This window comes from Chiloscyllium punctatum, chromosome 25 (genome assembly GCF_047496795.1).
Source record: "Chiloscyllium punctatum isolate Juve2018m chromosome 25, sChiPun1.3, whole genome shotgun sequence".
Taxonomy (NCBI): domain Eukaryota; kingdom Metazoa; phylum Chordata; class Chondrichthyes; order Orectolobiformes; family Hemiscylliidae; genus Chiloscyllium; species Chiloscyllium punctatum.
In genome coordinates, this window is record NC_092763.1 from 65,925,734 (window position 1) to 65,949,409 (window position 23,676).

Sequence of the window (23,676 nt, forward strand, 5' to 3'; positions counted from 1 at the left end):
TGGAGAAATGACATGCAGACTGGGAGTGACCACTTTGCAGAGCACATTCTGTCCATAAAAATGACCCTGAGATTCCAGTTGCCTGCCACTTCAACACATCACTGTGGTCTCTGGTCAGCATTTCTGTCTTGGGACTGCTGCAGTGCTCCAATGTGCAAGCTGAGCAGCATCGCATTTCCAACTGGGGACTATATGGCTTTCAGGACTCAGTGTTGAGCTCACTAATTTTCAAACATGAACACCACTTACCCTGTCTTTTACTCAGCCTCATGTCCCAGGCCCTGTCATGTGACATGTGCTACTTTTAGCACAGCCAACCCATTTTCACATACTCATGGTCTCCATTATCAGCTTTTTTTTCTCTCTGGCATACCACCATCTATGCCTTTGTCTCCTCTCTGAGCTCTATCTCTGCCTATTTGCTCACTTCCAACATACAAATACACACACACACATACACAAACACAATCTCTCCTTTATCACCCCCAATTCCGCCCCAATCCTAACCATTCATTACAGTTCACATTAAAGCTCACCACTCCCTCGACCCATCCTTCCAACCCCAATACTCCAGCTCACCACGACTCTTCCTCAACTCCTGCTCCCTCCCCAACCCTATTGCTCACTGCTACTTGCCCTACTCCTCCACTCCCCTCACAGTGTGACTTGAAAATGAGGTGACTAGTTAAGGTGAGTAGGAACAGCAGGGGTTGGGGAGAGAGAAGCAGGTGGATCGATTGGAGTAGCATGTGGACGTGTTAGAGAGCAAAGCAACAAGTGAGATTGGGAAAGGAAGTCGGAGATTCAAAGAGGGTTGTGGGAAGTGGGAGGAATGGGGAAATGGGAAACAGTTGGCTCTAGATGAGTAGTAAGAGTTGGAAGCTAATAAGAGCGAGCAAATTAGTACAGGGACTTTGGGCCAGATAGGTTCAAGGCAATAGGTTATTAAATGTTAAAATGACAAGTCAAGAAAATTGCCTGATGTTATTAAATTTTCTTATAAGAATCACTTTTTGTTTAACACACTAATTTTTCAGAACACATTTCGAGTACTAAAGGAGGGATAGGACTGTTCATTAAAAAATAGTTCATTGGGATAACAGCTCCTCATTGTCATATTATATGATTTAATTCTTACCCAAATCTTGACCATGTGCTCTCTCATTCCCTTGTACATAAAGCAGAGAGTACCCATCGTAGATGTTTAAAGTTCCAGGAGGACAACGTGGCACTTCTGTTGACTGACTGTGTCGGGTAATCAAGAATCCGTGAGCTACAGAAGCAGATCCAGGAAGCCCTGGCACTCCAGGGGTACCGTCTGGACCTGGTGGGCCTGTAAATCCTCTGTCACCTATTTCAAGAACATGCTGATATCAGGTACATTTGGCTGACTGGAATACTAATGCAACATTATTAAAGAAAAGTATAGGATTTCAAAAGGCTGCATGCATGAGATAATGGGGATACAATTTAACTTTGATTAAGACAAAAAGAAAGAAGAGTTAGTAGTTAAAATGATTTGCAGTGTTTTGCGTCATGGTCAAAGTTATTTCCAAGCTGTAAATACGTAACAAAATTGTAATTCTTATTGAAATTGAGGAGGTGATGGCCTAGTGGTATTATCTCGGCTATAAACCCACAGCACCTAAGGTAATGTTCTGGAGGCCTGGGTTCAAATCAATGACAGATGGTGGAATTTGAATCCAATAAAAATCTTAAATTAAGAGTCTAATGATAACCATGAAACCATTGTCAGTCAGGAAAACACACTTGTTTCACTAATATCCTTCAGAGTAGTAGAGGTGTGTGTGAAACAGCCTTCCTGCAACAGTAGTAGACTCACCAACATTAAGGGCATTTAAATGGGCATTGGACATACATATGGATAATAATGGAATGGTGTAGGTTAGGTGGGCATCAGATTAATTTCACAGGTTGGTACAACATCGAGGGCCGAAGGGCCTGTACTGCACTATAACGTTCTATGTTCTATGGTACCAATGACACTTGCTAACATTTGTATCGATACGGACATTCTAAGGATAGTACATTATCCATGACTGAATTGTCTGCTGATATTTTTTAGGCTGATCTGTGAGGAATGGCTATTTGTTGCATGTAACTAAGTAAGTGTTCATTATATCCACTGTAGCCAGGTCAGAAGATTTGCATGGGAAGTACACAGCAGTGGTATGATTCAAACCCAGAGAATGCTGGAGAAACTCAGCAGGTCTGGCAGCATCTTTGGAGAAAGAAACACACTTAATGTTTTGAGTCTGGTATGAATCTTTCTTAGAATCAAGAAGAATCACATCAGACTTGAAACATTAGTTCTGTTTCTCTCTCCACAGACTTGCTGAGTTTCTCCAACATTTTCAGATTTCTAGAATCCACAGGTATTTTGCCTTTATTACAGCAGTGTGATTGATTGGATTTGATATAATAGGATCAGACCTATATCCTGAGTAACAGATTGCCTCAGTGGGCCATTATGGAAAGGCACTAACCAGACAGTGGTGTTTCCCTATTTTAGTGGAAAGTGGAAGGACAATATTTCCACAAATTGCTGTAACTACTCACACACTTCAATATTACAATCATCAAGGTGCTGGAGGAATGAAAGTAGATGAAAGTACTCACCTGGGTTGAAAAATATTCAAAATTACACTGAAATATTGGAAGGAAAAATAAACCAGCCACACCCCCATAACAAATGATGAGAATAAAATATTCTTCTCTTCTTACCTGGGCCCCCTGGAAAGCCTCTATCTCCCTTTTGTCCACTTGGTCCATTAAACCCAGGAATACCATCTTGACCTGGGTCACCAGGGGGTCCTGCTGGACCTAGACAAATGAAAATACATTAAAGAAAGGAATGTAAACTTTTCAAATACTACAATTACTGAACAATGATCTTAAGCTGGCGAGAGAATTCCGGTAAAGTCATGGGGTCTACATCCCAACAAACAAAGATCTCTTTGTGCTATTTGCTGATGTCTTACCTGGAGGCCCTGGTGGACCAGTCGGACCAGGTAATCCTTTATGGCCAGGCAGACCTGGTGGTCCTGGGTAACCCCGTTCTCCTTTGACAATTCGAGCTGGTACTGGTGGACCAGGTTGACCAGGTGCACCTAAAAAGCAAAGATTGTAGGTTAAAGTGGGGAGTTCCAAATCAAAAACATTCCTGTTCTACTATTTATAATTTTTTTTCACCTCTTCCAGCATGCAATGCAATTGGACATAGCATTTTTTCTCAATTAGTTGGCAAATGTTTGAATTCAGAGTGGAGATTTTCAAAAATGTATTTGTTCTTGCAATGTGGGCAACACTGGCAAACCTCACTGCCTGTGAGAAGGTGGCAATGAGCAGCCATCTGTACCTACTGTGTCAGACCTCCTCACCAGGTTTTCAGATAAATTTGTGCATTCTTTGCCTGAAAATGCTATTACGGGTTCTTTAAAGCCTGATCAAAATGATTATAAGAACACACGTGCACTTCAATATATAGTTCATTAATTGGGTTAAAGTACTTAATTATATGAATTAATAATTGTTACTTTATACTATATAAATTAAAACTAAATGATTTGATTAAACTACCAAGATATATATTAAATAAATAAGTCTCACATTGCCTTTCTGCTGATCGGGTACTTAGGTGACAATGGCTCTTAGATCTCTATCTTAGATTCCATGGCACAATTCTTACAAACCCCAGCCCGATAGTGAAAAATCCAATGAGTGGGACAAAGTCCGTGGTATTATTACTATTCCCAAATCTAAGGTGACATGCTGTATCACCATTTTGTACTACTTTCAGTACTTTTCCATTGTGCAGGAAACAACTTGAAAACACCTCCACGTGGCTCTGTGTTAACTGCATAAAAGAATGGTTCCAGCCCCTGCCCACCACTCTGTGCAGTTTGTCCAGCCAGAACAGGCCGTGGCTGCACTCAGCCGGATTCTGTGTCATTTTCTACTTTCTTCAAATGCTCATTGTCATGTTCAATTAACCATAACAATGCACCCTGAACGGTCTGGTTTGGAGGTATCATCTTTAATCCCAACATCATAACATGTTTAAACCTTCTGCCTAGCCACCTAACATGATGACAAGCTGCCCTTTCTGCTTCTCCACCACCTTCATCTGAGGTGTTGGTACGGTGGAGTTATTCACCCATGGTTCAGGTGCACGTGCATCTCTGTGCGTCCTTTCTATATGAAAACAATGAAATGAAAATGGGATAGCCTCCCCAAGGGGCATGTTTGGAGTTTGAAGTTGCCATTGATTCAGTTTCATTTAAATGTCAGATTATTTGAAAATCTTCATGAAATTGTTTCAGACATTTCAGGCAGAAATCTGCGTTTTTGTGAATTTTTACTTTCACAGCGTGCATCTTTTGCACTTGGTGGAGTCATAGTGTCATACAGCAGGGAAACAGACCATTTGGTCTAACTCATCCACACCGACCAGACGTCCCAATCTGACCTAGTCCCATCTGCCAGCATTTGGCCCATATCCCGCTAAACTCTTCCTATTCATGTACCTATCCAGATATCTTTTAAATGTTGTAATTGTAGCCAGCTCCACCACTTCCTTTAGCAACTTTCCATACACGCATCATTCCTCTGTGTTGTAAAGTTACCCCTCAGGTCCTTTTTGAATCTTTCCCCCCTCACTTTAAATCTATGTCCTCCAGTTTTGAACTCTCCAAACCTAGGAAAAAGGCTTTGGCTATTCACCCAATTCATGCCTATCATGATTTTATAAAATCAGTATAAGATCACCCCTCAATCTCCAAGGAAAACAGTCCCAGCCAACTCAACCTCTCCCTATAGCTCAAACCCTCCAATCCCGGCAACATCCTTGTAAATCTTTCATGAACCCTTTAAGTTTAACAACATTATTCCTGTAGAAGAGTGACCAGAATTGTATGCAGTATTTCAAAAGTTTCCTCATCAACATCTTGTACAGCTACAACGTGATATCGCAGCTCTTATACTCAACGTTATGACCAATGAAGGCAAGTATGCCAAATGCCTTCTTCACCATCCTGTCTACCTGCAACTCCACTTTCAAGGAACTACACACCCGGTCTCTTTGTTCAGCAACACTTCCTAGCTCCCTACTGCGTAACTCCTGACCTTATTTGCCTTACCAAAATGCAATACCTCACATTTATGTAAATTAAACTCCATCTGATACTCCACAGACCATTGGTCCATCTGATCAAGGTCCCATCTTACTCTGAGATAATCTTCATTGTCTACTACACCACCTATTTTGGTATCATCTGCAAATTTACTAACCATGCCTCCCATATACACATCCAAATCATTTATATAAATGACAAAAAGCAGTAGAATCTGTGATAATACCACGAGGCCATGCCTCCTCTCCCTTTTAACCACCCATTTCTGGCAATGTGCAAGGCAAGCATTATCACAGGAAATTTTGCACTCTTACCTGCAACACTCGACATTACCCCATATTAGGCAATTTTAAAACAGATTTTGTTGTGAAACCGGTGAATGGATATCCAATGCTTTACACCTGTGTCAGTAGGCCAGATGCTAACACTTTATCCTTTGAGGAGTTGCTGGGGATCATGTGTCACCAGTGACCCAGTGAAGCTAACCCCTCATTGATCATTGAATCCTCCTGGTCTTCATCCCATGGGATCCTGTCAGTCCGTGGTCTCAGCCTTAATGGAAGGGAATGTTGGTGGGCTGTGTAATAGTTGATTGGTTCACCGCTGCCTACTTTCAGCCCAATGTTTAAATAACCCCTATATAACATTTACGTGCAGAGTTCACTGGTTCATTTACGCAGCCATCTCTATTAAACATTAGCAAATATTAAACAGCTGCAGTTCCACAACTGTATCAGAGATGTTAATTTTCGAGAGGAATGTAAGAAGGCCAAGAGTGAATATTCAAGAAAATCAAAACCTACCTCGAGGGCCATGTGGGCCCCTATCACCTGGCAAACCCTTAGCACCAGGAGACCCAGGAGATCCTTTCATTCCTGTGAAGTAAATGAGAGAATGGATGAAAACTAGCCTTCTGATGGGAGTGAATATTTAATTAGTATATCATACATTGTACATACATATGCATAGCACCTCAACAGCCAATTACAATGAGATCTCAAGTTGACTGCTACAAATCTTTTAACTTTGTGAACAGACAAGAAAGGTCCTCCCAACTATGACCATCAAAGCTCTTGGTCATGTGAACCTTCCTGGTGACTGTTATTCAATGACCATGTTGTTTCTTATTTTTCAGGACCATATGCATTTCATAACATATGCGTTAGAATTGGCTAGAAACACTCAGTAGATCAAAAAACCACTGCAGAGAAAGAAACAGAGTTATAATCAATCAGTGCATCAGTTCTGATGAATGTTTGTTGACCTGAAACACTGGGCAGTTTAAGGGAGGCAACAAGGGTTTTGCTCATTGGATGCAGGGCCAGCAACAGAAGACCCACCGAACTAAGCACCATTTAAGCCGCAATATAGGTAGCAGTGGGCTTTCTGTGGGATCAGTGCCCAAGTGAGAGGCAAAGGGTTGGAGCCGCAGTCTCCAGCTGATACTACATCCAACTCAAACCCAGATACAGGCAAATGATGGAAGAGGGAGTATAATGGGAATCAATAGCAAGGATAGTGATGTGGCTCTCGAAGGACAGTCTCTTTCCCAATGTTTGGTCCCTCAGTCAGGCCCTTCTAAATGAGGAGTAACCCTGGAAGTGAGCAAGCAACTCTTAAAGGTTTTGGTTTTGCCCATGGTAATCCTCTGCCTGCCACTGAATAAATGCCAGAATGAAGTCCCTAAATAGATATTAATTGCCTTCCACATATTTCCTGGGGCAGTACTGGGAGGTAACACACTATCAGCCTCCCACCTGATAAATATCCTCACTATCAATCTTGCCACAGAATAGAGCATTACAATTGTCCTATTAATTGTGTCCCTCTCTCCACAGATCCTGCCTAAACCAATGACAGCCTCCAGCATTTTCTGATTTTGTTTCAGATTTCCAATCTCTATCTTATTTTGCTTTAATCCCACTCAATAATGCACAAGGTTTCAAATAAAAGACTTTGCCAGCCCTGCAGCTAAGAGCCATTTTATGAGCTAGTTGCTATGGGAGTACATACTGGAAATTCACATTGTTGTGCCATAATTTTCCACAGAGTCATGGACAACATGTACCCAATCTTTCTGTAAGGGCAATTACTGGCCAAAGCCTCCAATGGAGCACAAGCATAAAATTATCACCAATACTTGATTCTGCTTATCCCAATTCCAATCCTCAGGATGTTTATTTATATCTTTTCACTGAGCACTTAACATTCACCACAAAGAGCTTTATATTTCTTAAACAAAAATTCAGCAAGAATAGTCACGTGTCAGATTTGGACCAATTAAATGGTTCAGTGTAAATTGAGGTTAGCCACAGTTCACTGACTGTGTGTGTGTGTGTGTGTGTATTTGACTCCCACTCCAGAATCTGAAGCACATAATTTAAGCTGATAGTTCATTGTTGGGCTGCACTGTCACTGGTGCTGTCTCTCAGATAAGATGCAATAGCAAAAACCTGTCTACCCTCGCAGATGAATGTAAAATATCCCCACTGCAGTATTTTGAAAAGAAGCAGGAGAATCCTCCCCAGTAGCCGGGCCTGTATTAATCACCACATCAGATTCATAGGATCTCATAGAATGAGTGCCGTGGCATTTCATAGAATCCCTACAGTGTGGAAAGAGGTCATTCAGCCCACCAAGTCTTCACCAGCCCTCCAAAGAGCATCCCACCCAGATCGACCTTATTTCCATAATGCTGCATTTCCCATGGCCAATCCACCTAACCTGTACATCTTTGCACTTGCAGGAGAAATCTGGAGCACCTGGAGAAAACCCACACAGACAGTCATCCAAGGCTAGAATCAAACCCAGGTCCCTGACTCTGTGAGGCAGCAGTGCTAACCACTGAGCCACAGTGCTGTGATTACCTTGCCATTATCTTAACCTGATTTTGTGACCTTGCAGTGTGCAAACTGATGATCATCTTTCTTCAATAACAAGATGAATATGATAATAAATTGCCTTCAGCAGGTGACCCCCACTGTTGGGGTGGCGTATGCTGGGGGACCTCCACAGCTCCAGGGGCCTAGAGGCCCCATTGAGGTCAAACTTTCTGCCCCAAATAAGGTCAGGGAAGATGTTGGTGTCTCCACTCTTACCTGGAAAGCCTGGCAGGCCTGCTGGACCTGGGTCACCTTTTTGTCCTGTGAAGCCTGGTTGTCCTGGGCCACCCTGAAAGGAAGACAACAAACAGTTCTAACAATGGAAGGGATAAGCAGTTAAAATGGGCTGGATTTTTATCAACCCTTTGGACATAGGCTAGGAAATGGGATGTGGAGGGGCTTATGGGGGAGCAGAATGCAATGGTGAATGAGGGGTGGACTATCCGTCATCTTCCATCCGACCATTCTGAAGAAGGGTCACTGGACCCAAAATGCTAACTCTGCCTCTCTCCACAAATGCTGCCAGGCCTGAGTTTTCCACCATTAACAACTGAGGCCTCCGCCACGTAAGGGAGAGACTGACTAATGAATTGTGGTGGCCCTCCTGTGGACGCTGGAAGGGGAAACCTTGATCTTAATTTGGGACTCATGGCACAGGAGTGGGTGGACTAAGCCATGGCAATATGTCAACCCTCCCTCACCGACATTCCCGCCTTCTGTGAAGTCCTATTGGCCCCAGTGCCTCCTGAATCCCACTTACCTGGCCAGAAGGAGCCTGCTCCAAAGGCACCCTATTAAATGAAGGGGGAGGTGTGTGTGTGTTTGTGGGGGGGGGGGAACTGGGTGGGGTGGGGTGACAGCCAAGGTCACATGATGCTTCTCGTCTGCTGGCCCTCAGATTGGACAGCCCCCCTTAAGGTGGGCACTGGTCTTTAACGGGTTGGGAGGGTCACAACAACTGACTAGTTGTAAAGACAGCTGTAAAATTGTGGCTGAGGAAAGTATAACTGACAACGAGGGAGCCGTCCCAAGCTTTGAGGATTGTTCTTTGGCTCCACTGTGCCAACTAAATTCCACATTGATGAAGTCAGAAGTTGCACTTATTTAATATGATTGTGAGTATGTTACCAATACCATGTGTTCAGAGCAGCTTATTTTCACGAAGGGAGCATAAAACAGGTGTGATGCAGCTCACTAGCATATAAGGCCCTTGTTGCCCCTATGGACATCTAAATGAAAAAAAGGCCCAGTCATGATGGGAATAAAATAAACTGTGTAGTTGTCTGTAAGAGCACTTCTGGATATAAAAGAACTAAAGAAAAGACTCTGTGAATATGTTGGTCAGACTGGGTGCAGACCATCTGACACGCAAAATAGATAACTTCACTCTTGCAACTCATAACAGCTACTAAAGCTCTTGGTTTTTATGTTGCATTAATCATTTTCTTCATTTTATTAATTCCAATGTTTTGCATGAAAATTAATTCAAACAGAGATGCCACACTTACTAATATACACCAGTAGAATTGTGATATTAGGATATTGGTTAGTTTATAAATATATTCAACAATTTCTCCATTGGGAAAGATTTTCAAAGTCACAGAAACACAGCACCGTGGTCACTCAGCCCATCATGTCTCTGCCAGCCCTCAGAATAAAGCAATTCGCTTTGTGCCAAATCCATCTTCTCTCTGCAACTCTGCACATTCTCACTTTTCAGATGACAGTCTGAATTGTTCAGTTGAACCTGCCACCATCAACCTGCCTCCATCAAATGCTCAGGCAGTACATTCAGATCTTAACCACTCCTTGCATGAGAAAAAAAATCTTCTTCTGGCATTTTTGTTTCTTTTACCGATTACTTTAAATCTCTTGTTCTTTACCACTGCATGAGTACAAAATTTCTTCCTATTTGTTCTGCCCAGACTCATCATGACTCTGAAAATCTCAATCAAATCCTCTCTCAGCCTTCTTTTCTCCAAGATGAAGTTACTTTGGAGAAGTTATCTTCATAACTGAATTTCTTGATCCATGGAACTTTGCTCGTGAATATTTTCTAATCTGTCTCCAGTGCTGTTCTATCTTTAATAAAGTGCAGTGCCTGAAGTGAGACCAAATACTCGCTGGTTCAGCATTGTATACATATTCACAATATAGTATGTACATAGAATAGTACAGCACAGTACAGGCCCTTCGGCCCATGATGTTGTGCCTAGCATTTATCTTAATCTAAGATCAACCTAACCTACACACCCTTCCATTTACTGCCATCCATGTGCTTATTCAGCAGTCGCATAAGTGTCCCTAATGTCTCTGACTCTACCACCACTGATGGCAGTGCATTCCACACTCACCACTCTGCATAACGAACCCACCTCTGACATCTCTCCTATACCTTCGTCCAATCACCTTAAAATGATAAGCCCTCATGACAGCCATTTGTGCCCTGGAAAAAGTCTCTGGCTATCTACTCGATCTATGCTTCTCATTACTTTGTACACCTCTATCAAGTCACCTCTCTTCCTTCTTCACTCCAGGGCAAAAAGCCCGAGCTCACTCAACCTCTTTTCATAAGACAAGCCCCCAGTCCAGGCAGCATCCTGGTAAATCTCCTCTGCACCCTCTCTAAAGCATCTACATATTATAATGAGGAGACCAGAAATGTATGCAATATTCCAAGTGTGGTCTAACCAAGGTTTTCTAGAGCTGCAGCAAAACCTTGCAGGTCTTAAATTCAATCCCCCTGTTAATTAAAGCCAAAACATCATACGCCTTCTTAACAACTCTATCGACTTGGGTGGCAACTTCGAGGAATCTATGTACGTGGACCCCAAGATCCCACTGTTCCTCCACACTGCCAAGAATCCTGTCTTTAACCCTGTATTCAGCATTCAAACTCGGCATTCCAAAATAAATCATTTCGCATTTATCAAGGTGAACTCCATCTGCCACTTCTCAGCCCAGCTCGGCATCCTGTCAATGTCTTGTTGCAGCCTGCAACAGCCCTCAACACTATCTACAACACCACTGACCTTTGTGTCATCGGCAAACTTACTCATCCACTCTTCCACTTCTTCATCCAAGTCATTTATAAAAACTAAACAGAGCAGAGGCCCAAGAACCGATCCCTGCAGGACACCAATGGTCACCGCCCTCCAGCCAGAATACTTTCCATACCACTTGCTATCTTCTTTCGGCCAGCTAATTCTGTATCCAGACAGCCAAATTTCCCTGTATCCCGTACCTCCTAACTTTCTGAGTGAGCCTACCATGGGGAACCTTAACAAGTGCCTTCCTGAAATGCTGTATTAACTGGGTTCTTCCACCTTAAATGGTTTATATATATATATATATATATATACACAAATGCCTCTTTGCTCTTTCATCAGTTCCATTGGTGTCCATTGCTGTGTAGGCAGTACAACTAATTTATGATCTAGTTGTGATAATTTGGCCTCTGATATTTTCCCTCTTTCTGAGGCGGAAGCCTATTTTAAATAAGTTTGTAATATCATATTGAAGATTGGACGGTTAGTGTGTGAAGAGCATACACAGTCTGGTTTCCCACCTTGGACTAGTGTGAAAAGATGTAAATATCATTCTGAGCACTTTTTAGTAGATTCTGAGGAAGTATATTACAAATTGTTAGATATTTATGTTTACTTTCATATCCAAACACTGCACTTCCATATGCAGGAAATTATTTGTTCTTCCCATTTAGCTCAGTAGGAAGGAACTGACCATTTCACTGTTCTCTAATCTTCCACTCACATTCTCTAGCAATTTGGCAATTCAGCCTTAATCTGAAGCTTTTCTCTTATTTTTATTCACTTGTAGGATGTGGGCATTGCTGGCTGGCCAACGTTTATTGCCCATTCCTTGTTGCCCTTGAGAAGGTGATGGTGAGCTGCCTTCTTGAACAACTGCAGTCTACCTGCTGTGGTTACACCCACAATACCATTAGGGAGGGAAGTCCAGGATTTTGACCCAGCAACAGTGAAAGAACATTTTCAAGTCGGGATGGTGAGTAGTTTGGGGGGGAACATGCAGGTGGTGGTGTTCCCATGTATCCACAGCCCTTGTCCTTCTAAATGCATGTGATAGTGCATTTGGAAGTTCTGTCTCAGGATCTTTGGTGAATATTTGCAGTGCATCTTGTAGATAATATAGACTGTTGCTACTGAGTGTCAGTGGTGGAGGGAGTGAATGCTTGTGTGTGGTGCCAAACAAGCAGACTTCTTTGTCCTAGATGGTACCAAGGTTCTTGAGTTTTGTTGGAGCTGCAACCATCTAGGCAAGTGGAGAATATTCCTGACCTGATCTTGTAACCACTATGTTTCTGTGACAAGTCCAGTTGAGTTTCTAGTTCATGGTAACCCCTAGGATGTTGACAGTATGGGATTCAGTGATGGTAACACCAATGAATGTAAAGGGGCAGTGGTTGGATTGACTCTTATTGGAGATGGTCATTGCCTGCCATTTGTGTGGTGCGAATATAACTTGCCACTTGTCAGTCCAAGCCTGCATATTGTCCAGATCTTGTTAAATTTGAGCATGGACTGCATTTAAATCTGAGAAGTCATGAGTGGTGCTGATCATTATGTAATCATTGGCAACATCCCCTCTTCTGACCTTATGATAGAGGGAAGGACAGTGATGAAGCAGCTGAAGATGATTGGGTCTAGGACACTACTGTGAAAAACTCCAGGTGTCCTGGAGCTGAGATGACTGACCTTCAATAGCCATGACCATTGCAAAACAATGATGTCAATCATCATGGGGCAGTACGGTGGCTCAGTGGTGTGGGGTGGCACGGTGGCTCAGTGGTTAGCACTGCTACCTCACAGTGCCAGGGACCCCAGTTTGACCCCTGCCCCGGGCGACAATCTGTGTGGAGTTTGCACATGCTCCCTGTGTCTGCGTGGGTTTTCTCCGGTTTCCTCACAAAATCCAAAGATCTGCAGGTTAGATGAATTGGCCACGCTAAATTGCCCATAGTGATAGATGCATTATTCAGGGATAAATACAAGGTAGGGGAATGGGTCTGGGTGGGTTACTCTTTGGAGGGTCAGTGTGGACTTGTTGGACTGAAGGGCCTGTTTCCATACTGTAAGGAATCTAATCTAATCATTTTGTTGAAAGTTTTCCTCAGCTTTTTAACCAAGAGTTGAAACAAGAGAAACTTACACAAGGTTCAGTGATCATGGTTAAGAACACACATATACATCAAATTCTTCACTTACTGGCAGTCCTGATGGTCCAATTTCTCCTTTTATTCCAGGGAACCCTGGTGATCCTGGAAGACCAGGATTGCCTTTTTCTCCTTTGATACCCCCAAATCCTGGTGGACCTCGTGGACCCACTGGACCCTGTGGGCCTTGAAATCAGAAAATAAAATGTCTTTAGATATTAATATAGCTGCATTAACAGTCTTTAGTTAAGTTTCGCTCTAGTCTCATATTGGACAGTTATTTCACCAAACTATAATTATAGTTCCCAGAGTTAGGTACAAGATAAACAAAGGTTATATCCAGATTGCATCTTATTAAAAGTCAAATCCACCACACAGGAGCTGTAAACTATTTGCATAGGACACAATTTTCCTCAATATTCTTCTGAATTGACAGATCTTTCCTTATCCTATTTGTACTAGCAATCCTTCATTTACTAATCAAACAGACCATTCTTACTGTGCTAATGTAAAGTCATTGCAAAAGAGGAATGAAGTTCCAAGTCTGACCTTTTTCTTAGCTAGTGTATATTCTCTCGCAGGGAACACTGCATTATGATCAGGAGATGGAATGCTGTGTGGCTTTTCATATCCAGGACGCCGAGCTATTGAGGTCAGTTATCACTCCCAATGCAATTACAGGGAATTGTGGAATGACACGACACATTAAGAAGTTGTTCAACTCGAATGGCTATGCTGGCTCTTTGAAAGAGCTATCCCTTCCCTCATAGCCGTGCAAAACTTCTCCTTCAACTACTCATCTAATTTCCTTTCGAAGATTTGAAAAAATGAGTTATAATGGTTGATATCATTGATTATACCTCTGTACTTCACATGTAAATATCATTTGTTCATGTAATTGCTCTCATGCAAGACCAGATTATTATTGGCAGATCTGCAAAAATACTGGCACATATATAAAAGTGATACTGTAAGTGTGAACTTGTCATGAAGTGTAAATGGTAGCTGCTCCAGGTAAATGGGGTGCAGCTACAAAAATGTCTGATTTTATAAGTAACCTCCCTTCCTTCACTCATCCATTAACTTCTGAAATAATCACAAATTTCTTTTTATTGAATGTACTTAATGATGATGCAAATCTGTGGCTCTGTAGCATAGAGAATTCCAAAGATTCACATTCTTTTAATTGGAGATTAGATTCTCAAACATTCACTGAAACTAATCATTGGCCACATATGATTATGAAGTCATGTCAGGGCTCATAAGCAAAAGGCTACACCACACAAGCCACCATTACTTCTTTCTCCATCATGCATTTGTCCTTTTCCCGAAATCTTCCCGCTCTAATTTTCCACCTTCCCATGACTGATGCTGTTATTTTCCCTTCTTTTTCTTTGTCCTTCCACCCCTTCCCTTCATGTGGCTATTAGACTTTCCCTTCTTCAGTCCTCTGCCCCAGTGCCAATCCCTGGTGCTCTCTTTCTCTACCATATTTTAATTTTCATATTTTAATAGAAGATTCAGAGCAAATGCAATACATTACAATGGTCCACACATTCATCAATGAAGCAGAACAAAATATATCAATGAGATATTTACTTGTAAAGAACATAATTACAATCCAAGTTAAGAATTCTTATCGCTTGGCACACTTTTCAATTCAGAATAATGTTTATAAGGAATCTGCCCAGATATTAAAAACGTAATGGGTAATAGCTTCATCAATTAAGCATCTTGTATAGCCTGACCTTTTCAAAAGTATCCTGCACAGTGTTAAAACAATCCATTTCACAAAGTTGTAGTACCTTGTTTTATAAAAGAAGCATTAAAACAGAAGTTATTTCTAAGAAATCTGTACACAGATGGCAAGACTTTGAGAGAGCCTTGAGTATTCATCATAAGTAAATTCTTAAAAGGGGTAATCACTCAAAAGTCAGAATCAAGGGCAAAACATATCCACTGTTCTTCTCCCAGTGGGAAAATTATAAACAAAAACTCTTGATCCAGTGTATCTTAGCTAGTTTCACCCTTCCAAGTTTGTTGAGTGACAGAAACAATATTGAAGCTACAAATGCTTTTTTTTTGCCTGGGGAAGTAAAGTCAGTGGCAATTTTCACATGATTGAAAACATTCAAATGAAGGTGTTTTTCCCAATTGGTGCAAGATGTTCTTAGGAGTCCTTCACCATTTCTATTGTCTTAAAAATGGAAGATGTTTAATTGGCAAATAAAAGTATAGCAGTACTGTAACATTAATGATTTTACCAGAACAATTAAGGCAGATTGTTCTTTCTTAATATTTCAATGCTTTCAATTCATTAGTCATTACTTCTCCACATGGCATTCATCATAATTGTTATTCCCCCAAGAGTTACATGGTTAATTCCACCACCTTGAAAACACTCACAGTATGCCAAATAGCAACCACTTACAGAGTTAAAAATCTAACCTTGAGGACCTGGGAAGAGTCAAAGTTTAGTAAGATCCAGGGCCATCGTTTGGTGAGTCAGTCACATCGCACAATACAGAACGAGAATGCTGGTTAGAAACTTCATTAGCCTGTTACAGGACTATTTCAAAAGCAAAAATCCTCGTGGTTTTAAGCAAAGAGAGTAACATTTTTGCTTCATTTATCATGACAAGAACAAGGTTAACCTTTCCACACCTTCTACAAGATTAAAGCTGGCCAATACTTTCTCTACAAAGTGAATTTGCAGCATTTTTAAAGAAGATAGCAAAACCTTGTTTGAGCAGGAAGGAATTAAACAAGGTTAGTCAATAGAAATTACCAATCCAGTTATCTAAGGAATTTTAATTTTAATCAACATTTTTTTAAAAAGCATGCAAATAAAGCATTGCTGAAACAGTAGTATATAATATTATAATGTGAGAATTATATATAGTATAAAGATTTGAAATAAAATTAGTGATAAAAGTAGGTATGCCAAATAACATTACAACTTTGATGAATATATTAAAAACTAGGGTAGGTAGACAGAGTTTTAGTCTCTTGGCGAATCAAGGGAAGTCGGGAGAGGATATGAAAGGTGGAAGTAAAACCCAAGATCAGACATGATCATTTAGAATGGCAGAGAAGGAATTATGAACTGAATGATTTATTAGAGCTCCTAATTCTTGTGTTCTTGTGTTAAAAAAGATCAGCTTCAAATGATAGGACCAAAATTCAATTACCCTTATTGTTAACTGCCACTTAAAACATTTCCTTCGAGTTGAATTTACTGTTGATGACTTTGTCATATCAAGACTTGAGTTCCTCTTTCCACTGTTTTAACAGTGGCATTCCTGTATATTTTAAACAAATTTGTGTTTCTATTAAAATAACAGAGTGAGGAATTAGCTGCTTTTGTAAATGAATATTGACGGCAGTTTCTACGTATAAGATAATGGACTAGCTGCACTGAATGCCAGCTGTTATTGGGGCAGACGATGCATGACAACATCTGTCACTGTAGAGGGTCAGTTCCATGTACTCTTCTGATGATCAATGATATGATTTTCACACAGGCTATTGGTTGGATCAGAATGGTGTTTCTTCATGTCATTGTGGCTTATTGCAGTACTTGCACCTTTAAGCTAGAATAGAAAATATAAGCTAACCCTTCAGGTCAGTACTGAGGGAATGCAACATTGTTGAAGATGCCTCCTCTTGGATGAGGTATCAAACCGAAGGCCCATCTGCCCCCTTAACAGGACATTAAGGATCTCATTGCATTGTTTTGAACAAAGAGCAGTGTATCTCAATCTCCTGGTTAAGATTTATAGATCAATGTTATGATTAAAAGAACACATGCAATTATCAAAATTGGCAAGAAACTTCCCTACATTTCCAACCCCCCCCCCCCCACTCCTGTCATTGTTCCACATCTTTCCTAAAAACATGAATGCTCATCAGGGCATGGTTCCCTGTGGCGTCACATCAGAATGCAATTGGTTTACGTGTGAGTAACAAATAGGGAGACAGCAAGGCTAAATTTTCAGGAGACAGAAGCCGACCAACTCTCCCCTTATTCACCCATGGCACCGAGTCGACTGGACCACTCTGACTACTGTTGAAAGCAAGATTAATGCAGCAATTAAACAGCTGACTAAAGTGGGGCATATCACTGTCAAAGAAAATTGTCAGTGGAAAACTCTCAGCATCAGACTGTTCACAACCTGTCTGATTTTGGAAATTAAATCTTATAATATCGTAGAATTGCAGAATTACTATGGTGCAAAAGAAGGTTGTTTGTCCTATGACAACTGCACCAGATCTCTGAAAGAACATTATAACTTTGATTCATTCTCTTGTCTTTTGCCCAAACCCAAGCATATTATTTCTATTCAAATAATAGACTAATGTCCTCCTGAATGCCTTAATTAAACCTGTCTTCACCATATTTCCAGGCATGACATTCCCAAGCCAGCTGAAGTGAGAGGAACATTTTTTCTCACATTGCATTTTCTTCTTTTACAAATTGCTTTAAATCTGCACCCTCTCATTCTCAATCATTTTATGAGTGGGAACTGCTTCTCCCTATCTAGTTTGTCCAGACCCCTCATGTTTTTGAAAGCTTCTATCAAATCTCCACTTGGCCTTCTCTTCTCCCAAGTAAAATCATCCCAACTTCTCTCAACTATCTTCCAAATGGAATTTACATCCCTGAAACCATTCTTGTAATCTCTCCTCCACTCTCTCCAATGCATTCACATTCATGTAGCTTGGCGCCCAGAATTGTACACAGTATTCCAGCTGAAGTTGATTCAGTTCCTTATACAAACAGATGTTTTCCTGCAGATTTCTTTCTTGGTTTTCCCGCAGCTGCCAAGTGACCCCAACTCAGCTACATTTAACTTTCTTTCAGCTTTTTGTCTCTTTTGACAAACTTCCACTGCACCACACTCCCAAGACCCATCTACTCATCACCCATCAACTTTGTTGCTGCTGAATCCATCTGTCTTACTTCATCTTTTGATGGCCTTGTTCTTGTCAAAGTGTCCTATCTTGTAGTCACTCACACTGACCTTGCTGCTATTCACATCAGCACTTCTGCTGCAAGTGTTGCTAAATCAATCTGACTTTGGAATAAAATATTCACAAGCTTGGGGTGGCATGGTGGCTCAGTGGTTAGCACTACTGCCTCACAGTGCGAGGAACCCAGGTTCAATTCCAGCCTCAGGTGACTGACTGTGTGGAATTTGCACATTCTCCCTGTGTCTTATTTTGATCATGAAAACTGTACAAAATTAATTTTCCAGAGCTGTAGGATCTGAGAGAATGTGTTTCATGGAAAGAAGCTCATCAAGGGCAGCCAAGCAGCTGCTGTGCCTCCATGATTAGAGGTCATGGGATCAAAACTAAAGAACAGCATTTGATTTTAATGATTAATACAGAACATTGGACAACTGATACCAACAGGTGACTGCAGGAGGTCTAGAACCTTTTTTGATTTTACTGGAGAATCTCCATTGAAATGACACATTGCAGACTCCCACTCAATAGTTGACCAGATTTCAACCTTTAATGATAGACTCATTCGTGCCTGTAAAATGATAGATGGGCAGGGAATGGTTAGGCTGTCTGATCTGAAATTCTGCATCCCACCTGTCAAGACCCTCTCCCCGCCGTGCTTAAAATCAAGAACTATGTTTTTGACATTAAGCCTATGTCAAGAACACAGTCTAGAGGTGTTTACATCAAATCAGTTCTATGAGTCCACACTCAGTCAGTTGGCATACCGAAAAAAGTGCAAGTTATCCATTCCTGTGCCCTTTGCTCTGCCTTCAAAGCTCATACCACATTTATTTTTACATTCCTCAGTGGTGCAATCTTATTTTGTTTAAAAATTAACAGAAAGGTACAATTTAGGAAGAGAATGGCCCACTCTTCAAGTTGATGATTCGACTTCAAATTTCATAGCATTAATTTTGGAGGAACAATATTGTGTACTATTTGCAAAGTGTGCAGGAATAGTTCAGCTTTTGCTTTAAAAGGAAATGAATATTCACATTATAGTCTATTGCTTAATGCTGTATACATTAGTGCTGTTATAATCCCAACTCATCCAAGTTAATTATTGCTGAAAGATCTAACCTGGAGGACCTGAGGAGGGTCAAGGTTCAACCAAAGGTCATCATTAGATGCGTCAGATATACCATATCACAAAACAAGACTGTTGGTTAGAAACTAAATACAAGCAATTAAAGTACAACAGCAGTATTCCCAATTTTAGGGGGAAAGGAGGACCCAGCCATCTCTAAATTATTGTTTAAGGTGTTTGATCAAAAACACAATGTTCCATTTCATATTGAGAATTCTGCAACTTGAATCCTCTTCAATCAGCAAAGATCTTCCCTTTAGGTTATTGAAGTGTGTCCAGCAGTACTCACCTGAGTGGGTGTCATTCTACGTGGCTGTGCATGGCGTACTACACAGCACTGTTTTCCTCAGGGAATGGCCATGTCACCAACTATCAGGTGAGAAGTTCAACAGCAGCAGCACAGGAGGGAGGTATAAGAGAAGCAAGAGGAAATGGGGCTTTCTAAAAACTAGTTCATAGGATGTAGACACCTCTGGTCAAACCAGCACTTACTGTCCATTTGGCATTTGTGAATGAATGATGATATAGTTTCAAATCAGGATGATTTTTGTGAGTTGGAGGGAAACTTGCAGGTGTGTGTTAAAATGAATTTACTTTTGTTGTTCTTCTAGCTGGAAGGAGTCATGGGTTTGGAAAATGCTGTTGCAAGGATCTTGAAGAATTAATGCAGTGTATCTTGTAGATGGTGCATACTGTTGCCACTGTGTGTCAGTAGTGAAGGGAGTAAATGTAGAAAGTAGTGGATAGGATGTCAATCTCCTGGATGGTATCAAGCTTCTAGTATTATTGGAGCTGCACCTAACCAGGAACAAGGAATGTATTCCATCACACTCCTGTCTATGCCTTGCAGACACTACACAGCCATTGGAGAGGTAGGAGATGAGTTACTCGCTGCAGAATTCCTAGCCTCTGACCTGTTTTTGTAGCCATTGAATTTATATGGCTGTTTCAGTTCTATTTCTGATCAATGGGATATTCCTTGATGTTGGTAATGGGTGATTCAATGATGATAGTGTGATTTAATGTCAAGGGATGAGGATTAGATTCTCTCGTTTGAGATGGCCGCTGCCCAGCATTTCTGCGGCCCAAACATTACTTACCACTTGTCATGGCAAGCCTGGATATTGTCCAGATCTATCTGCTTGTGAAACCTGAGCTAGTTCAGTATCTGGAGAGTTGTGAGTGGTGCTGAACATTGTCCAATGATCAGCAAATAAGTCCACTTCTGAATTATGCTGGAGGAAAGGTTCTTGATCACACAGCTAAAGATGGTTGACCCTAGATCACAACATGGAGGAACTACTGGAGAGATGTACTGGGGCTGAGATGATCGACTTCCAACAGTCCACAACTATCTTCCTTTGTGACTGGTATAACTCTAACAATGGAGAGTTTTCTCCCAGATTCTTTTTAATTCCAATTTTGCTCAGGCTCCTTGAAGCCATATTCTGTAAAATACTGCCTTAATGTCAGGGGCAGTGACTAGAGTCTCTGGAGTTCAACTCTGGTGGCACAGTGGCTCAGCGGTTAGCACTGCTGTCTCACAGCGCCAGGGACATGAGTTGGATTCTCGCCTCAGGTGACTGTGTGGAGTTTGCATTCTCCCCATGTCTGCATGGGTTTCCTCTGGGTGCTCCGGTTTCCTCCCACAGTCCAACGACGTACTGGTCAGGTGAGTTGGCCATGCTAAATTGTCCATAGTGTTAGGTACATTAGTCAGGGGTAAATGTAGGGTATGGGTGGGTTACTCTTTGGAGGGTCAGTGTGGACTTAGAGTCATAGGGGAGTACAGCACAGAAACAGACCCTTCGGTCCAACCCATACATGCCAACCAGATATCCCAACCCAAACTAGTCCCACCTGCCAGTATCCGGCCCGTATCCCTCCAAACCCTTCCTATTCATATACCCATCCAAATGCCTTTTAAATGTTCCAATTTTGTGTGGATCTGCAGAAAATAGGAAGATACTAAACGAGTATTTTGCATCAGTATTTACTGTGAAAAAGGATGTGGAAGATATAAACTGCAGGGAAATAGAGTGTCTGTATTATAGAGGAGGAAGTGCTGGATGTCTTGAAACGCATAAAGGTGGATAAGTCTCCAGGACCTGATTAGCTGTACCCTAGAACTCTGTGGGAAGCTAGAGAAGTGATTACTGGACCTTTTGTCCTTAATACATTTGTAAAAAACCTTTGGATTTCCTTAATTCTATTTGCCAAAGCTATCTCATGTCCCCTTTTTGCCCTTCTGATTTCCCTCTTAAATATACTCCTACTTCCTTTATACTCTTCTAAGGATTCACTCGATCTATCCTGTCTATATCTTACATATGCTTCCTTCTTTTTCTTAACCAAACCCTCAATTTCTTTAGTCATCCAGCATTCCCTATACCTACTAACCTTTCCTTTCACCCTGACAGGAATATACTTTCTTTGGATTCTCGTTATCTCATTTCTGAAGGCTTCCCATTATCCAGTTGTCCCTTTACCTGCGAACATCTGCCCCCAGTCAGCTTTTGAAAGTTCTTGCCTAATACCATCAAAACTGGCCTTTATCCAATTTAGAACTTCAACTTTTAGATCTGGTCTATCCTTTTCTATCACTATTTTAAATCTAATAGAATTATGGTCGCTGGCCCCAAAGTGCTCCCCCACTGACACCTTAGTCACCTACCCTGCCTTATTTCCCAAGACTTGTTGGGCTGAAGGGCCTGTTTCCATACTGTAGGGAATCTAATCCTTTGTCCATATGTGAACCAAGGCTGCAATGAGTGCAGTAGGCGAGTGACCCTGGCGGAACCCAAACTGAGCAGCAGTGAGCAGGTTTATTGAGTGAATGCTGCTTTGAAAGTACTGTCAATGATCCCTTTTGTTACTTTGCTGATTAATGTGAGTAGATTGATAGGATGGTAAGTGACCAGCTTTGGGTTTGTTCTGCTTTTTGTGTGCGAGACATTCAGGGGTGATTTTCAATATTGCTGAACAGATGCCAGTGTTCTAGTTGCACTGGAGTAACTTGGCTAGGGGTGTGGCAGGTTTTAGAGAATATGCCTTCAGCAGTCTTACTGGAATTGGCTCATAGGTTTGAGGAATGCTACAATAATGGAGCCCCTTTCTGCGTGGGAAAACTAATTTAAGTTTGTGCCAGTAACCTCGACCCCAATTCTCCATGCACCAATAATTCCACACTTCATTCCTTCACTTTATCGCAGACCTTCAGTGTCCACTTGGCCCCAGTTCAAATATTAGAGCCTTACATGATGCATATTTTAGAAATAAATAAACACAAAATGAAACTCGTCGCCCCAGTTCAACCTCTTGCCTGTCTTCCATGTGCCTTTTGTTTACCTTACTAATTCCCAAACAGTGTGATCCCAGTGATGCAGCATAGCTAGTTGACGGCTGCTGACTTTCAATGGAGAGATCATAATGCTCTTTGAGGATGACCTTGAGAAGCATTGAGTCTCAGAGGTTTTGATGTCACATTGAATTGTCTTAATATGGGCGATAGTGGTCTGGGCTGGCAAATGGAACCTGGTAGAGAGGTAGGGCTGGAGTAGAAATGCTTTCAGCCTGAGAGGAGCTGGACTGCACTGCTGTGATACCTTGCAAGTTCCTTTGAAAACTGGTAAACATCACCTTGATGGCAGTAATCTGAGTGTGCATGGTGACAGGTCGAGCAGGCCTGTGTACAAGCTGTGAAGTATGGAGGGGAGACTTGTAACAATGTGTAAAGGTGAGGCCATGAAGATATGAATGTTTCATATGAGTCTTGATTGTTAGAAGGTTGTAGGTGCGTGAGTGATTCACATGTGGTGAATTGAGCAGTAGGTGAGACAATGGGTGCCATTGGTGTAATATGGCATCTACTCACACCTTGACTACTCATGTACAGTCATTAAATGTCTTCCAGCACTGCAGACAGGTCCTTGGGACTGCATTCCTGGCAGTCACTGTCTTGGCTATTTGCCCATCACCTTTTGACACTTAGTATGAATGACCTCTTGATCCTCCGCAGATACAGGACATCTCTCCTTCTTTCTATCTCCATCACTATAATCTTCAATGCAGTGTCTGAAAAAAAACTGGATACTCTTCCTCTCTCATGTTCAGCCATTCATCTCTTTGGTCAGATTTGGCTGACAAAGCATGTGCTCTGGCCACAGTACAACTCCTCTTTAAGAGGTACTGGCTAGCTTTAATTCATATTAATGCACTGTATCTGAGCTGTCTGTGGAAGTGTGGAGCTAGTTGGGGAGAATTATACTGGCTGCACACAGAGATCATGCTAATAAGCAGCAGCACAAATGCTTGTGGGTCACTTTAAACTGAAAGAGTGGGCACTTAATT

The 23,676-nt window shown here is 41.5% G+C and overlaps 1 protein-coding gene across 4 annotated transcripts in view; it reads right to left on the minus strand.

Moving 5' to 3' along the window:
- col4a5 (collagen, type IV, alpha 5 (Alport syndrome)) overlaps positions 1–23,676 on the minus strand; it is a 266,388-nt gene that overhangs the window by 24,036 nt on the left and 218,676 nt on the right. For all 4 annotated transcript variants that reach the window (XM_072595460.1, XM_072595459.1, XM_072595461.1 and 1 more), the window contains 6 exons: positions 13,279–13,412; positions 8,252–8,324; positions 5,957–6,028; positions 3,003–3,131; positions 2,746–2,844; positions 1,139–1,351 (listed from right to left, as the gene is read on the minus strand). In XM_072595460.1, coding sequence (XP_072451561.1) covers positions 1,139–1,351; positions 2,746–2,844; positions 3,003–3,131; positions 5,957–6,028; positions 8,252–8,324; positions 13,279–13,412 — 720 coding nt within the window. The remainder of the gene's footprint in view (positions 1–1,138; positions 1,352–2,745; positions 2,845–3,002; positions 3,132–5,956; positions 6,029–8,251; positions 8,325–13,278; positions 13,413–23,676) is intronic.